We start from the raw sequence: 17,906 nt of genomic DNA, 5'->3' as shown, positions 1-17,906 counted from the left end.
CAGTCGCACCAACCAAGGATAGTGTGGGAGGCCAAGTCATTAGGTTATATTTCGAAGGGAGGTTGGCAGGTTAGTAAGGTAATCAAAAGTTATGGGGTGATGGCAGGAGAACGGTGTCGATAGTGAAAATAAATCAACCATGATGGAATGGTGGAGCAGATTCTGTGGCTGAACTGCCTAATTCTGCTTCTTTGTCTTATTTCTGATTAGTGCTGCTTGAATCAGTAAATGTAGTTTCTCCCTATTCCTATTAAAACCCCTTATAATGTAATAATTTTGATTAAGACACTTAATCTCCTCTTGAGCTTTGATCTTCAAGGATGATCGGACTGTCCAGACATGGGTTTAGCCTCTCATCCTCATAATTACCTCTTCAAGAAAAAGTGTTAAAAGAAAACTACAGACCAATTAGTTTAATTTCAGTAGTTTTATTGAAAAATGCCTCTTTTGTTTCAGAAATAAATAGGAAATTTAGGCTGTGAAATTCACAATCTGCAGTTACAAATACGAAGCAGCAAATCTATATCCATAGGCTTGCAAAGATTCCAACTGCATTCTAGTTTCCGAAAACACTATATTCCGGTAGAAGTTCCATACTAAATATACATCAGACATGCTTTTCCATCATCTTTTGTAACAATTCTGCTGAGAACCAGCACATTTACACTTAAAAGTATTAAAGTCTTAATGTAACAAATAGTTGTAAGCAGTGTTAAGTACTGTGTCTGGTAGGTACAATGAATCTAAGCAGTACCCTCTTTAAGAGTGTGTTGCTCTTAACTTTTGATGTAACCAGCCGATACACTTGTAAGATAAAGTAAAATACTCCTATAAGCTTATAACTTAAAATACAGGTGCACTAAATAATTACTGGAATGTATTGACAAGCTTGTCTTTAGTTAATTGTCGCTATTGTTCAAACAGCACGAGAAGTGCTAACATTGGGGTAAAGGCTCATAGTAACCATTGTGAATGTGGGCATAATGGGGGCAGTTGAAAATGGGAAAGAGACTGTGGTGTGGATTAATGAGGAAAAATGCTTTGGATTTTGTTTTAACACTTTGAGAAAACTTTTTTTGGGTGATTTAGAATGAACTGGGATGCAGTTAAAACCAATGTATGCAGGCTGAGAATATCAGCAAGGATGTGTTAGAAGGCAAAAGCATATACACAGTTAGATGAAAGTAACAGGTAAGTGAGTGCAAAAAGTGTGTTTGTTTGCTAGTCTTGTGTACAGGAATGCCGCTTTACAAACGATGACAAGGAAGATAGGGAGGGCTAATATCGTTGCCATGGTTACAACATAATAAGAAAGCTTACCATTGTTTTTAACAATATAATTTCTAGAGTAAGCTTTCATGCATATTATGTAGTGGGAATCATTGTGCGGGTTCCAGCTACTCCAACGCCATAATGTTACATGATGTCACGTAAAACAGTCCCAGATTTGACATTTCGGGTGATATATGTCACATGATGCTGATAACAATGCATTGGTCAGTAGTTCTGGAGGCCACATCATTGGGTATATTTAAAGCGGAGGTTGATAAGTTATTCGTTAGTCAAGGTGTCAGAGGTTACAGTGAGAGAAATTGAGTCAAGAGGGATAATAAATCAGCCATGATGGAATGGCAGAAAAGACTTGATCAGCTGAATGGCCTAATTTTACTCCTATATCTTATGATCTACGATGTATCTACTCCTTTCAATGAGGCAGAAATCTTTGCTTTTTTGTGAAATAATTTTGTCAGATTTAAACCCATTGCTGAACATTCATATAATCAAGCCATGAATGCTCTCTAGTTAATCATTCAAAATTAAACGATCAAAAACACAGAAGCTTCTGCAGATGTGGTCGCGGTAATACGGCACAGATTGTAAATTCAACCAGATTTAATGCCTCTTCATGCCTCTCCTTTCTTTTTGAACAAAGATGGACGGTCCTCATGATTGCATTCGACTAAATCCAGGCGACTGAATTTCACTTTCAATTTGGTCGATCTCTTCATCCTCTTCCCTTGCTATGGGAACAACATGGGTTTCTGGACGATAAGGTTGTCTGTATTGTCCTGGTTGGAAATATTGGTCTCATATATCAAACACTATAATTGGCAGCCTACCAGTCCTCATGCTTACACGTGTACACAACATGTTGGACACAAAATCTTACAACACATTCATTTTTATATATATATATATATGTTTACATTTTTTTGCATATTTTGATTTACATCCCTTGAAAATGAGTCTTTTGCACAATTATACTATTTTCTCACAAAGCATTGGGGAATAAGAGAATTGCTTTTTTAAAAATTATCAATAAGATTTGCTAAAACACTTCTTTCTTGCAAAATAAATGAATTTGTAGAAATAGGAAATGAACAAGAAGCGTAACCAATGCTACATTTTTAAGCTAGGGCAGCTTAAATCATGCGATGCAGTATTAATAATCTAAGATCTTGAAAGTTAACCACTTTACGTACGTTTCAGCATAGTCAATGCTAATAACAAATAGTCTGATTTGAATTGTCCAAGGCTGTTAAAGAAAACCCAATAAAGGCAACATGAAGATAATAGCAGTTTTAAATAATGACTCTGATAGGAAAAAGGGGGTGGGGTGCAGAAAGAAACGCAAGGCAGCTGTGATAAAAGAGTGGACAGAAAGTAGGAACAGTGTTGGATCCTTTGCTAAAATCTGGGGGTATAAATTCACAAGTCCTGCTATCCGGTGAGAACTTAGCTGAACTGGAACACAGTTGAGAGGAAGGAGTGACTCCTTGACCTACGGTTTGTCTGCGGATGGCTCCCTACCAGAAAGCAGGAATTGAAAATTCAGACTGAGAATTTTTGGTACGTTGCTAGATTATTACCAACTGTGCAGTTGGAAAAACCACAACAGCCAAGCCACTTGATTTCTTTTCCCTGTTGATCTTGTGAGCAGCACCTACAAGCATGCAAACTTTATCTAGCTAAACCATAAAATTTTAAATACATATATATATATTGTGACATTCATGAAATCTGAAATAAGTTATTTTTACCTCACTCCCACTGCACCCCACCCCCTTGTGCCCCTAGGTCCACCACCCACTCACAGAAAGATTTTGATACGAAATTTGTCTAGGCCGGGAACAAATACTGACATTAACTGATCGGCAGACTGTTTTATGTTCCATCCAAAGTTCTCTTGCACCGCTGATATGTGACTGCTCATCATGGACTACCAAAGACAAATTTCACACCCCTCTACACTTCTATGATTCTTTCCATTTTTGCATAATTTGTTTTGGGCGATGTCCTTTAATACAAAAGATGGTTACTTTCTAAAGCTGATAGCATGTAGTAGGCCTAGACATTTAATACACGACACAGCTCGTGTTGGACGTGATTCAGTTTGAACCATTTAAATGCCATAATTAGTTATTTACAGAAACAATACGACAAAATAATTTGAACATTCCGAGCTAAGAAACTGTTTTTTTTTGTTTGTTGCTTGGAAAATAATACAACCCTCATAGGGCTGGTTGTAAAGTTTAAGCCTTGTTCGTGTGTGAAATTTCTTTTTTTTTTGTTTGCTTCGCGATGAAACAGTCTTAAATGGGCAGGCATCTCTGGCGTCTGTTTCATGCATAGGACTGCGAACTCGCTTAGTTTAGTAGGTGTGTTTTTCTCTCTCCTTATGAAGAACTGGTGATCAACAGAGTTCGTTAAATCAACTCCTGGTGAATTTTCCAAAAAGGCTCATTTCTTATTAAGATCGGGAACAAATATTTCAGAAACAGGACTTTTCGGTTTTTTGTAAGCATCATGAGTATCTAGTAAAATTTATCCGGAACCTGAAACAGGTTAAGAATGAAGTTAGTTTTGGGAAAAAGAACTAGATATATATCCATATATTGTTTTCTCTTTTTGTTTTGCAGTGGTGAATAAACAAGTTGTTTCTAATTTATTATTCAGAAAAAAATGAAACACATCACTTCACAACATTTAGACCTTTATCACATTTGGGAGGAGGATTAATTTTCTCTGTGGGTGATAATTCCAGTCAGTCTTTTATCTGCACTGATTGGATTGTATCACAAACCCAGCAGAAGTATTGCACTGAGAAAATTAAAATCCCTTTTATGGATGTTTCGATTGCATTTATTTCCTAAATTGCAATCTTATTTTTGTTATTGATATTAGATGAGAAAGCTGCTAACTTAGTTAGATCTGTTTTTGGTGAAGTTATAAATTAATTTGTTTACAATATCTGGTTATATTTTAGTTATACTTTTAAAAACACAAACTTTACTACTTTTGTGTTAGATTTATTATTCTTAGGAGTGATTATAGCTGTAAGGCAAATATGTTTTAATGTCTGTTTAGGAATTTATCTGTAAATTTCCATAATATAGTACTAATTATTTTTTCACAATGGACATGGCTTTCTTTGATGAATAGATCACATTCAGCCGTATCTATCAATCTGTTTATCTACCCATCTATTTAGAGATACAGTGCAGAATAGGTCATTCTAGCCCTTCGGGCCATGTCATCCAGCAATCACCAATTTAACCCTAACATAACTATAGGACAATTTCAATGACCGATTAACCTACCAGCTGTTATGTTTTTTAGACTGTGGGCCAAAACTGGAGCACAGGAGAAAACCCAGGCATTCCATGAGGGGAATATACAAACCCCTTACAGAGGACACCCCGAGCTGTAAGAGCTTCATACTACAGTGGTGCCCTCTTTGACCTGGAGTATCACTGTTTGTCTGCTTGAGGGAGGTCAGTCATCAGGGAAATGAAAGTCCTGAACTAAGTGGACAGGGAAGGGAAAATTCGTAACATGTTTAAGTCTGTGGGACAGGCTTTTAGAATTGAGCAGAGGAAAACTGGCTTCTCTCAGAGGGTTATCAGTTCTAGAATTTTCTACTTTAGGGAATACTCCCCTTATAGAACCAACATCAAGAGCTCTTTGGACCCTAAGGGAAACCAAATTATTTGGGAAAGGCTGCTTGAAGAATCTGCCACACTCATATGGCATGAGGACTGACTCAAAAAAAGCTTAACACCCAGTCCTGCTACCTCTTCGCAAACACGAGGAAATCTGCAGATGCTGGAAATTCAAACAACAACACACACAAAATGCTGATGGAACACAGCAGGCCAGGCAGCATCTAAAGGAAGAAGTACAGTCGATGTTTCAGGCCAAGACCCTTTGTCAGGACTAGACGAAGGGTCTCAGCCTGAAACGTCGACTGTACTTCTTCCTATAGATGCTGCCTGGCCTGCTACGTTCCACCAGCATTTTGTGTGTGTTGCCTGCTACCTCTTGCATGTTTACTTCTAAAGCCTTAATAAGAAATTAATCGTAGCTTAGTTTGAAGATAGGATGATGAGAAACAGAAAGACCTTTTTGGATAGTAGTGTAAGGAAGTCCTGTATGCATAGAGTTAACAGGGGAGGAGATGCACTGTATACAAATATTTTGCAGTGATGGAAACTTTGTACCCATGGAACTTGCGGGGGGGTGGGGAGCACATGGTTAGCAGGAAAAAGGTAGCAATGATAAAGTACCGCACTGAGTCGGTGATGGGAAGACATTAAGTTGTCACCTATTTGTACTTTGTCATTGACTTAAAGGAACAAGAAAGCTGAACCGCATTATCATTAGAGCTTGGGAAACTGACAGGTGATCTCATTGAATCATAGTGGGGCTGCTGGTAAGTGGATGTGGCTGGAACGAGCTGCCAGCACAAGTGGTGCATGCAAGCTCAATTTCAATGTTTCAGAAAAGTTTGGATAGTCATATGGATGGAAGGTTTAAGGAGGTCTCTGGTCTGGGTACAGGTCAATAGAGTAGGCACAGGTTAGATGGGCCAAAGGGCCTGTTTCTGTGCTGCACTTTTCTATGATTCTAAATCTGAAACTTGCTGTTGGAAGTCAATGCAGAACGTCATTTCAGAGGCATCTATACAGACACTCGGGTAAATAAGAGAGGCACAGAACGATATGGAACTTGCGCAAGCAAATGGGATTAGTGAAGATGTACACAACGATCAGCGGGGATCTACTGAGTTGAAAGGTCTGTTTCTGTGCTGGTCAACTTTATAACTGATGCTTCACTTCATCAGGGAGCGTAGTTTCAGAACTGTATGCGGGATGGGCTAATTTTGACAGAATATCTGACTTCTAACTCTAAAACGATTTAGCAAAAAATCAGGGCCACCGTGTTCTGGTGCAAGTTAAAGATGACATGATTAGGGAACTTCAGAAAGCAAAGGTTATTGATCCGGGAAAAAGTTTTAAAGTGCTTGGAAGCAGGTACAGAGGGGTACATTTTTTTATGCAGAAAGTGGTGAGTGTGTGGAATGGGCTGCCGGCAATGGTGGTGGAGGCGGATATGATAGAGTCTTTTAAGAGTTTCCTGGATAGGTACATGGAGCTTAGAAAAATAGAGGGCTATGGGTAACTCTAGGTATTTTCTAAAGTAAGTACATGTTCAGCACAGCATTGTGGGCTGAAGGGCCTGTATTGTGCTGTAGGTTTTCTATGTTTCTATATGACATTGATAGGCAAATAGAACCATGAGAATCCCTTGATGAGGAATCCAATATGGGCAGTGGGGATTACTGTAAAAGACTGGTACAGATACACCTTGCACACGTTATATTCATTGGATAGGAGGTACTGAGGCAAAGGGAGCCAAGAGTGAAATATATTGATTTCACCAAAAGTACAATTTAGGTTACTTAATAATGCATTTGTATACCAAAGTGGGTTGTGGGGGGGGGGGGGGGGGAATGCCAAGCATTTACTTTAGAAAGCCACGTCCATTTTCAGTTTTTTCCTGTACTAATCATAAAGTTAAATTAGATTTGGTGTAACGAGCATTTTCTTAGCTCAAAGAAGCAGTACAGATGAACTTTTTGTTGCATTGCTGTGGTGTGATCTCCCCTTGTTGGTCCTCCCTCAAATTCATTTAAACAATAATTTAATTTATTATTTTTAGCAAATTAAAGTGAGGCTCTATTTAAACCAGTGTTTATATTTCATTAAATTTAATAAGGTTAGAATTATTTCTGGATAAGGAACGTGAAATCTGCATTTCTGAAAATATTTAATTGAGGCTATGGTTAAAAGAATTTTAACATCACAATTAAATCTTTACTAATTTGGGAGCGATCAAAAACAAATACAACAACAGATGTGAAAAATCAAACATAAAAACAAAATATTGGAAATAAGAACACAAGAGATTTTGCAGTTGCTGGAAATCCAGAACAACACACACAAAATGATGGAGGAACTCAGCAGATCTATGGAGATGAATAACCCGTCCTGATAAAGGATCTCAGTCAAAAACATCATCTTTATTCATTGCCATAGGTGTCGACTGACCTTCTGAGTTCCTCCAGCATTTTGTGGGTGTTGTCAGAAGTAAAATGAGACACATGTAGAAGAGGAGGATGCTTTGGTTTGATGGGGGACTTAAGATCAACAAAATTGAAGAAATTAGAAATCAAGTTGCCTTAAGTTACAGAAAAATAAAAACACTGCAGAGGACAAAAGTAATGGGAGAAGAGCAGGTGGTGGTGCCAGCTGAGAGCAAGTAGAGAAAGCAATAAAAATAGTAAATGAATGAGAATGGAAGATAAAAGAAAATAAATATTTAATCTTTGAGGTGCAAAACACAGTTGTTAGAAATTTGAAACCAAAGAGAATATTGCATGTACTCAGCAGGTCAGACAACACTGTTAATGTTGGTTAACGTCCTTTCATCAAGACTGGCCAGCTCCCACTTTATGCCTTGGACCTCTCATATTTTTATAATGACCCTGCTATGATCTTGAAGAGCATCACCACATCATTTGATTAGGCATATTACAACTCCCCAGGCTCCATTCTGAAAACTTCAGAATCAGATCTGCCTGCACATTGCCTGTATCTTTCCATTTCCTGCCTGTGCATGCACCTTCATGTCTGGTTCAGTGCATTCTTAAACCGATGGGCCCTCATTCTTGACATTTCAACTGCTCTTGCAATTTTATATACTTCTCTCACATTGTCCCCTAGCCTCTGGCACTTCAGCTAAAGCTGTCCAAGTTTGTACGGTTGTTCACTGAGCTTGGAAGTTAGATTGCTAGTGACATCATCAGTGCGCAATTGAGTTTTGTTTCTGCAAAGAGCTTATGTTTATGTTGGCCTGACTCATCCAATATAAACACAAGCTCTCCGCAGAAACCACACTCCACTGATAATGACACCTCAAGCGGTGATGAATGCTTGCAAACTAATCTTCAGGCTCTGTGAACAACCCTAAAAGTAAGCAGTCGGCTTGAACAACCAATCTTCCATTTCACTTCAAACAATACAACGTTATGCAACCTCTCACTATGGTTAGTAGACTCCAATCCGACCAAACTCCCGGTGAACCTCTGCTGCGCCTTCTCCAAAGTGACCTCTTCACCATCTTCCCTACAGTGACCAGAGTGCTTTGGGGGGCATCTCTCTGGTCAGCATGAAGAGATGGCTGAGGAGGAACCAGTGGCAGAGAGCAAAGAGACTACTCTGTAGATACTTCATTTGGATTGGTCCCTTTTCTTGAAGGCAGTAATGATTCTGACATTTATGAGGTCCTCTGATATATCCTCCTCTTTTCTCAAACGTGGGAGAATAGGTTGTAAAATAATGCTATTTCCCATCTCTCATGTTTTAGAGCTTCAAGGAATACCATCTATCCCCAAAGACCCTCTGTTTCTGTTGGCACTTTAATCATGTTTTGCCAGTCTGTTTTGGTAACGTGGCTAGTATTTGCTATCGAACAGATGCAAGGACACGCATGTCAAAGACATTGTTTAGTAGCCTGAAGTGCTCCTTTCACTCTTACTGACTCATTTTCTGTTCTTGTTTTTCAACAGAGTTGGCGTCTTGTGTGTTTGGGCAGTAGATGCTTTTGATATGGCGTGTAGACGAGTCTGCAATGTGTTGCGGGTTATTAGGAAGTTGCTAGATTTTACATATTATTTTCATCAACTATCTGTTCCTTGGGTCACGGAAGATGATATCTGTAACAAGAACATGCTCCAAGCATTTTATCAGCAGGAAGGGAACTGCTGGAGTTCACTCTCCCCACTCCCATCTTGCCAGTCATCTCTTTCCAGAGATTGCATCTTTTCTTGACCTGGGCTTTGAAGTCACGCATGAGGGCCAGTTTGCCTTTCTCTTGGGTAAAAGTCAAAAGGTTTTTCAAAGTTGAAGTAGATGTCCTGCTTAGCGTTATCCCTGCAGTTCAGCGTTTAAACACATACACTCTTAAACATAGTCTGCTGGTTCTATGTTAGAGTAAGTCACAACTTCTCCAATAGGGAAGTCACTAAGGTCACAAAGATTGTTACCAGGAGACCTTTCAGGTGGCTAAACAGGGCGGAGGTAAAGTGAATCACTGTGCAACAGTTTGGCAATCAGATCAGTAGCCAGGACATTGCCGAAGAGAGGCATGGGTTTTATTTGGCTACCGAGGGGTGCGGAGGGCAGTCAGTGGATTGGAGGATTGAAAGCATTGTTGTATCTGGGTGGTCAATGGATCAGGATTCAGTATGTTAAGAATCAGAGCCTAGGGACGAGATAGTAAGGGTTGGAGTAAGTCAATTAGGGAAGGAGTAGGTACAGCCTGAAGAATCAAAGGAATTACTAAGACCTTAATGAGAAACTAGAACTGGAGAGGGTGTCTCTTATAGTGGGGGAGTCTAGCACCAGAGGGCACAACCTCAGGATACAAGGCTTTTTCCCTTTAGAACAGAGAAGGGAAGGAATTTCTTTAGCAGTGGGTGTTCAATCTGTGGAATTCACTGTCGTAGATGGCTGTGGAGGTCATGTCATTAAGAATATTTAGAGGGAGGTTGCTAAGTAAGGTCAGAAAGTCATTTTGAGAAGACAGGACAATAGGGTTTAGAGAATAAATCAGCTATTATGGAATGGGGGGGCAGACTCAATGGGCCAAATAGCCTAATGCTGCTTCTATGTCTATGGTCTTATGAACTGTTGCTTATCAGAAGCTGACTGACACCTTTCTTCTCACAAAGAACGCTCTGTAGGTGAACTCTTATGCAGAACAGGTCAAGAAGGGATGGGTGGGTCAGTGGAATTAAAAATCTGTGATGCCGTTGCAAGAAACCAAGGAGAAAAACCAACCATTCTCCTTTGCAAACATTTTAGTCCTCTGGATAGTTAGTTTACAATGAAACAACAAGCTCTTTAGTTCTTACTGCCTTGGTAGTCAGGCAGACCTGACATGATCCTGAAATGAATGACATCACTTTTTATACTGCTAATTTTTCAGTCACATACTCAAAAGTGAAAGCCCATAAAAATGGGATTGAATTTCTAGTGTAGAATTCTTTGCTATGACACTCTTGTAGTACAGCCCTTTGTGTCATTAGGGAGATACACAATCGATTCCGGTTAATTGAGCCATCAGTTAGTCATGGCAACAGCTTATTTGGGATAACTCTTAAAAAAACAAAAATCAATCAAGAAAATAGCTGGGATTCCCTTCGTTTATTTGGGACATTATGCCTCTTAATTAGGAGAGTGGACTGCTACCAAATAACTTCTAACTGGCTTCAGACACGTGCACTTGTGTGGCTGTTCAACACTTCACCATGCTTAGAGCTAACAGTTTTTAAATAGTGCCATTCGTGTGCACTTGTGTTCAGAGATCAGTGATTTTTGTCACTGACAGTTGGCAAGAAAAAAGCATAAGGACAATTCAGGACCATTTTGCTTACTGCAGTTTCAACCACTCAGGCTTGGAGATGCACAAAGGAACCAAAAGTGAAAATTAAACTATTTCACTACTTCAACAAGTTAGGCACTATGAAGTATTTGAAGGTATCGATAATCATTTTGAATCTCAAAATGAAAATGAAGATTTGGAGGATGCAATTACAAACATGGAAAACCTACAGCACAATGCAGGCCCTTCAGCCCACAACGCTGTGCCGAACATATCCTTACTGTAGAAATTACCTAGGTTTACCCATAGCCCTCTATTTTTCTAAGCTCCATGTACCTATCTAGTAGCTTCTTAAAAGACCCTATCGTATCTGACTCCACCACCACCACCGGCAGCCCATTCCAAGCACTCACCACTCTCTGAGTAAAAAACTTACTCCTGACATCTCCTCTGTACCTACTTCCAAACACCTTAAACCTGTGTCCTCTTGTGCTAGCCATTTCAGCCCTGGAAAAAAGCCTCTGAATATCCACACAATCAATGCCTCTCATTTTCTTATACACCTCTATCAGGTCACCTCTCACCCTTCACCGCTCCATTGAGAAAAGGCCAAGTTCGCTCAACCTATTCTCATAAGGCATGCTCGCCAATCCAGGCAACATCCTTGTAAATCTCCCCTGCACCCTTTCGATAGTTTCCACATCTTTCCTGTAGTGAGGTGACTAGAACTGAGCACAGTACTCCAAAGGGGATCTGACCAAGGTCCTATATAGCTGCAACATTACCTCTTGGCTAAAACTCAATCCCATGGTTGATGAAGGCCAATGCACCATATGACTTCTTAACCACAGAGTCAGTCTACACAGAAGCTTTGAGTGGCCTGTGCACCTAGACCCCAAGATCCCTCTTATCTTCTACACTGCCAAGAGTCTTACCATTAATACTATATTCTACCATCATATTTGACCTACCAAAATGAACCCCCACATACTTACCTGGGTTGAACTCCATCTGCCACTTCTCAGCCCAGTTTTGCATCCTATCAATGTGCCGCTGTAACTTCTAACAGCCCTCCACACTATCCACAACACCTCCAACTTTTGTGTCATCAGCAAACTTACTAACCCATCCTTCCACTTCCTCATTCAGGTCATTTATAAAAAATCACGAAAAGTAAGGATCCCAGAACAGATCCCTGAGGCATTCCAGTGGTCACCAACCTCCGTGCAGAATATGACCTGTCTACAACCACTCTTTGCCTTCTGTAGGAAAGCCAATTCTGGATCCACAAAGCAAGATCCCCTTGGATCCCATGCCTCCTTACTTTCTCAATAAGCCTTGTATAGGGTACCTTACCAAGTGCCTTGCTGAAATCCATATACACTACATCTATGGCTCTACCTTCATCAATGCGTTTAGTCACATCCTCAAAAAATTCAATCAGGCTTGTAAGGCACAGTCGAAGCCATGCTGACTATTCCTAATCATATTATGCTTCTCCAAATATTCATAAATCCTGCCTCTCAGGATCTTCTCCATCTGTCCTGTGCACCTCCATCACTGTGTGGTTTGGAGCCGCCACCAAGCAGGATAGAACCAGACTACAGCGCACAGTGAGGACTGCCGAGCACATCATTGGAGCCTCCCTGCCCTCTATTGTGGACCTGTACTCTTCCAGGTTGAAGAAGAGGGCGGGGAACATCATAAAGGACTCCTTCCATCCTGCGCACGGACTGTTTGAACTGTTTCTGTCTGGTAGGCGCTTCAGATCCCTCCAGACTAAGACTAATAGGCACTGGAGAAGTTTTTTCCCTACTGCGGTCACTTTGCTGAACAGTTAACTGCCGGTTAACTGTCGGCTAACTATTACTTGGATTGCACTACTTGTATGTATAATCTATATTTTCATTTATATTTATCATCTGTTATGAGCAGAGAGACAACATCTGCCGGAAGTAAATTCCTTGTATGTGCACAGGTACTTGGCGATTAAAGTCTGATTCTGATTCTGAACTTACTCACCACTGAAGTAAGACTCACTGGTCTATAATTTCCTGGGCTATCCCTACTCTTTTCTTGAATAAGGGAACAACATCCGCAGCCCTCCAATCCTCAGGAACCTCTCCCATCCCCATTTATAATGCAAAGATCATTGCTAGAAGCTCAGCAATCTCCTCCCTCGCCTCCCACAGTAGCCTGGGGTACATCTCATCCAAGCCTGGAGACTTATCCAACTTGATGCTTTCCAAAAGCTCCAGCGCATCCTCTTTCTTAATGTCTATATGCTCAAGCTTTTCAATCCGCTGTAGTGAATACTGAAGCAAAGTATTCATTAAGTACCTCTGCCATCACCTCCGATTTCATACACAGTTTTCCACTGTCACACTTGATTGGTCCCATTCTTTTATATCTTATCCTTTTGCTGTTCACATACTTGTAGAATACCTTGGGGTTTTCTTCAATCCTGCTCACCGTGGCTTTCTCATTTGTTGATAGCATTGTATGAAGGCAATCAATATTTACATTCGGTGTCTGCACTGACTTCCTTCATTTACAGTCAATCATAAGAATCGCCACTGTACACTGGATGAATTCCTCATCGATAACTATTAGGAACTAATACACAGTTTTATAGTACTGTAGTACTATTGCTAGTGTTTTAATTTGTTCTGTCTTTCATTTCATTATTTCATTTAGATACGTAATCTATTACTCAGCTAAATGGTCTTTTTTCCAACTTTTTAACTATTTCCAAGAAATTTTGGCTAATTGGAGTAGCTGCTTAATTACATATATAAAATAACAGAGCATGAAACCTTGCTGAATGGCTCGGGTCCCTCAGTCAGAGTAACAACCCTGCACTATTATATTCTGTCTTCCATGGCCAACTCAGTCTGATCCAATCTACCAAGTCCTCGTGGATTCCAAATACCTTAATCTTCTGAATCATCCTAGCTTGTGCGACCCTGTGAAAAGGTTTACTGCAGTCTATACAAGCATCATCCACTACCTGCCCTAGTTCATTATCCTCGTTGCCTGCTCAAAAATATCGGGTTTTGACGATGTGACGCCCCCTGCAAACAAACATGTTGATTATCCTCGATAAGTCAATGCTTTTGCAGATGTGAGTAAATCCTGTCTGTAAGGGTTTTCTCCAGCACTGAACTGAGCCCCACTGGCCTATAGTTTCTTGATTAATCTACAATATATAGCTCCTGTTAAACAGAGGAACAACATTGTCTATTCTCCAGACCAACGTGTCTTGCCTGTCACTAAAGAGAAGGCAAACTCCTCAGTCAGGGCCTCAGAAATCTATCTTCTCTCTCCGACCTGGGTCCCATCAGGGGTCTTGATGCTCTTCACCAGACCCAACAACACCTCCTCTTCCTTAATGCCAACTTGCCCGATAATATCAACATGTTTGGTTATTTGATTATGGACATGTGATAATGTTTAAAGACATTATCATATGTCCATAATAATTTCACCAAATAGAACAGTACAGACCAGTTTAGATCCTTTGGCCCATGACATTTGGCTGACACTCTAACCTTTCCCTGCTACATAACCGTCCATTTTATATCACCATGGTTACTGAATTGTGATAAATGTAAATTTGAAATACACTTACTATAGTTGTGTGAATGTATCCAAGGTGGAATTCCTTAAAAGTTGTTACAGCCAGGACTGGTAGTGGGGATAAGCTCCCAGTACCTATTAGATGTCTCCAAATGGCATGCATCTCAAATGGACTCTAACGGCCAAGTCCAACTCTTGGCCTTTATGTGTGTCTAGCTACTAAGCCAGGCAGAACCCTTTCTACTGACAGGAGAAGGGGTAAAGGCGGATTACTGATGCCTTAAAACCCGTCGCTTCAGGCAGGTGGGACTCATCAGCTGTGGTAGGCAGCTGTCCAGGAGAAGGAAAACTCTCAGATCAAACCTCCAAGAGAAAACCTGGAGCTGGAGTCCCTAAGGCAGACCTACATCGAGTTCGACACTGACCGAATACTCCAGCTGGTGCCAAACTGTATCGGTCTCTGCCACTCCATTGGATTAATCAGCTGCGTGGGCAACAGTTTGCCCTCCATATTATAGTGCCCTTGCTTGCGTATCACATTTATTTATTTATTGAGAATAGGTGTGGAATAGGCTCTTCAAGCTATGCCACCTAGCAATCTCCTGATTCAATCCTACCATAATCACGGGACAATTTACAATGCCACTCCACGTAGAGAGCTGGGACGCAGCATCTATGGTCAGCACCGACCAACAGAGGGCCCAATAATAATCCAAACTACAGTACATTGCACTAAAATTTATTAATGTTACTAGATATGGACATACCAGTAGCTAGTCTATACTTTCAACTAAATAATACTGACTTAACTACACATTTCCTTAAACAGTATATTCAGCTGGGCGTTTTGCTTTTTATTCCTCCACTATTCGCCCCCAAGCAATCTGGGAGCCATAATCTATTTTAAAACTCGTGGTCACAGGGAGAATATACAAACTCCTTACGGGCAGCAGTGGGAATCGAACCCATGCCACTGGTGCCGTAAAGTGATGTGCTAACTGCGAGGCTACCATGTCACCTTGGCAACCCTCACTGTGGTTTGCACACTCCTTTAGGCCATATAATCAACCCTGGTATTAAGGTAACTTACAGAATGTGTAGTTTCATTTACTTATTGGTTTAGTCATCTGTTTAAACTCAGAAATGGAGTATTTAGAAAATAGTTCAGTCATTTCTTATGTTTAAAAATATAGTTATTGATCTTATAGCACTTTGCAATGGATATTTGTGCGTTCTGACCAACTAACATTAAATACATTGCAAAGTACAAGACAAAAGGTAAACGTTAATTTGTCAACTGAATGGTTAGTTTACAAGCTACACAAGCAGCTGATTAGTTTTTAGCACCTTCATTTAAATCATGTTAATTACTATGTTAAAATTATTTTAATATAAAAGATATATTTAAAAATTGTTTATAGTATAATTATAAAAGCAGTTAAAAAGGTCTAAATGTACCACATCAGCAGGTATTTATCACTTTAGCAGATGTTTAAAATAAGTCAGTTATATGTTGTTAAAACTCAGTGAATTGCACAATTGATTCCGGAAAGTATAACCTACTTGGATATCCGTTGTAAGGTATGCCTGCACACATTGAGGTATCGCAGTAACCAGGAGGGCCAGCTGGACCTCGGATCCCATAGTGCCCTTGACGACCAGGTGGCCCAAGTGGCCCCCTTGGACCCGGAGCTCCTGCTGGGCCAGTCCTTGATTCTCCTGGCGGGCCTGTAAAGTGAAGATAAAGAAATTATGTATTAATATAGAGATCCACTGCACCGGTTTGCAAAAAACCTGCAGAGGGTTGTCGACTCATCTGGTTAAATCGGAGGAATAATCCTCCCCGCCATTGAGGACATCTTCAGGAGGTAGTTCCTCTAGAAGGCAACATCCATCAGTATCCAAGACATGCCCTGTTTGTCCTTCTACCATCAAGGAAGAGGTACAAGAGCCTGAAGACCCACACTGTTTCTTCCCCACTGCTATAGATTTCTGCACTGTCATGAACCTGGGAACAATTGTTGTTCATCTTTTCTGCTATTTATATTTGTTACTTAAAGACATTTCTTTTTAGTCTTGCACTGAACTACTGCTGCAACAGAAAAACAGATTTCACAACATTTATCAGTGATAGTAAAACTGATTCCAATTGTGACTACAATTGTGATTTTTTAAATTCCGATTTCATTTGATCACTGTTTTATCTCGCCCCTTAACAGCTCTGCAAGTACACAACACCCATGTTGCCATTCCTTCTATAAGAACCTGGATTTTGAGAGACCGCTGGACACTGCACTGGAGGAAAGATTGTTGTGCACCTGTCCTCACACACGCCTTACTCTATCCAGTTTCACACACTCAAAAACATATGACCGCTAGGGTGCCTAAAACTTTTGCACAGTACTATAGTAACTTTATGCATTGCACTATACTGCTGCTGCAAAACAAACAAATTTCATGACATATGGGAGTGTTGATAAACCTGATTCTGATATGGGTCTCTATTGTGGACTGAGAGTGGGATGGGGGCAGGGAGATATTGGGCAACGATCAATAAATGAATTGGTTGGAATCAAATGATTTTGCCTGGCGTCTCAGGGCTGGGTGTGTCCATCCCTCACCCCGGCACTCCTTCTCCGCCACCTGTCCCACACACCCTCACCATTCCTGACGTCCTTTGCTCCTGCAAGATTTACAGATTTGCTCTCTGTTCCATGTTGACGTATACAGTACTGTGCAAAGGACCTAGGAACCCTAGCAACACATGTGCACCGAAGACTTTTGTGCAGTACTATACAGGATAACTCACTTCTTAATATAGCACTGTAAAGTTATTAATTGAGTACTTATGCACAGATCGCAGACTCAGGTGTAACCTGTAATATTCCTGATAAAGCGCTGGATAGAATACAAGAGCCACATCTTACTTTTACCTGTTAAAGCAAATCATCATTCTTTAAAACTTTTGCTGAAAAGGATAATGTCAAATCCAGAACAGAAATTGAAATCTGTGGTCGTGTGCATTGAAGCAGAGGTGGTTTGCAGTATTTTCTCTTCCTCTTTTGTTCACTAACTTGAAAAACTCATATCTCACCCCAGAACTGTCTGGCAGCTGTTACTTTTAGTGTCTAGACTGTCTCCATGTAATTCAAGAACTGTCTTCTGTCACTTTCCACACGTGTTTCAAATGAAACCACAAAATTAGCAAACCTTCCCCCGTCCCCCCAGAGGGACTCCCCTTATGGCTTTGCTTCTGAAAAGAAAAGTGATTTTTGTTAACACTGGTTTTAAGGTGATTCATAGTTTGCTTTTCTTCCTTTCTTGAGATCAAATGACTCCCATTTAATGATCCTGGGCGTGGAGGCTTGGTGCTACTAATTAATACCTGCCAAACCAAAAACTCTTAATAGCTGGAAGACGAAAGCAAATTAAAGTGTGCACTGTGGCCTGAAGGAGTCTTCATTGCTGTTTCTGTAACAACTTTTTTTGACCATTCAGGGCAGTTAGCACCAAGCTGAACGGGCAGAGGGATTTACTGGAAGATGCTGTTTCCTGCTTTGCCTGCCGGGTCTCCAGACAGGGAGTATCATTCATTGATG

General features: G+C 40.4%; 1 protein-coding gene across 4 annotated transcripts in view; it reads right to left on the bottom strand.

Moving 5' to 3' along the window:
* Positions 1-412: 412 nt before the first annotated feature.
* The window catches only part of LOC132402615 (collagen alpha-1(XII) chain-like), a 380,160-nt gene continuing 362,666 nt past the window's right edge, over positions 413-17,906 (bottom strand). For 3 of the 4 annotated variants that reach the window (XM_059985520.1, XM_059985521.1, XM_059985523.1), the window contains 2 exons: positions 15,871-16,035; positions 413-2,069 (listed from right to left, as the gene is read on the bottom strand). In XM_059985520.1, coding sequence (XP_059841503.1) covers positions 1,945-2,069; positions 15,871-16,035 — 290 coding nt within the window. In that variant the 3' untranslated portion in view covers positions 413-1,944. Of the gene's footprint in view, positions 3,837-15,870; positions 16,036-17,906 lie in introns of all 4 variants that reach the window. The other variant, XM_059985522.1, reaches the window with a different exon arrangement.

This window comes from Hypanus sabinus, chromosome 12 (genome assembly GCF_030144855.1).
Source record: "Hypanus sabinus isolate sHypSab1 chromosome 12, sHypSab1.hap1, whole genome shotgun sequence".
Lineage (NCBI taxonomy): Eukaryota > Metazoa > Chordata > Chondrichthyes > Myliobatiformes > Dasyatidae > Hypanus > Hypanus sabinus.
Note: the sequence above shows the minus strand (reverse complement) of the source record. Positions and strands in the feature narration are given on the sequence as shown.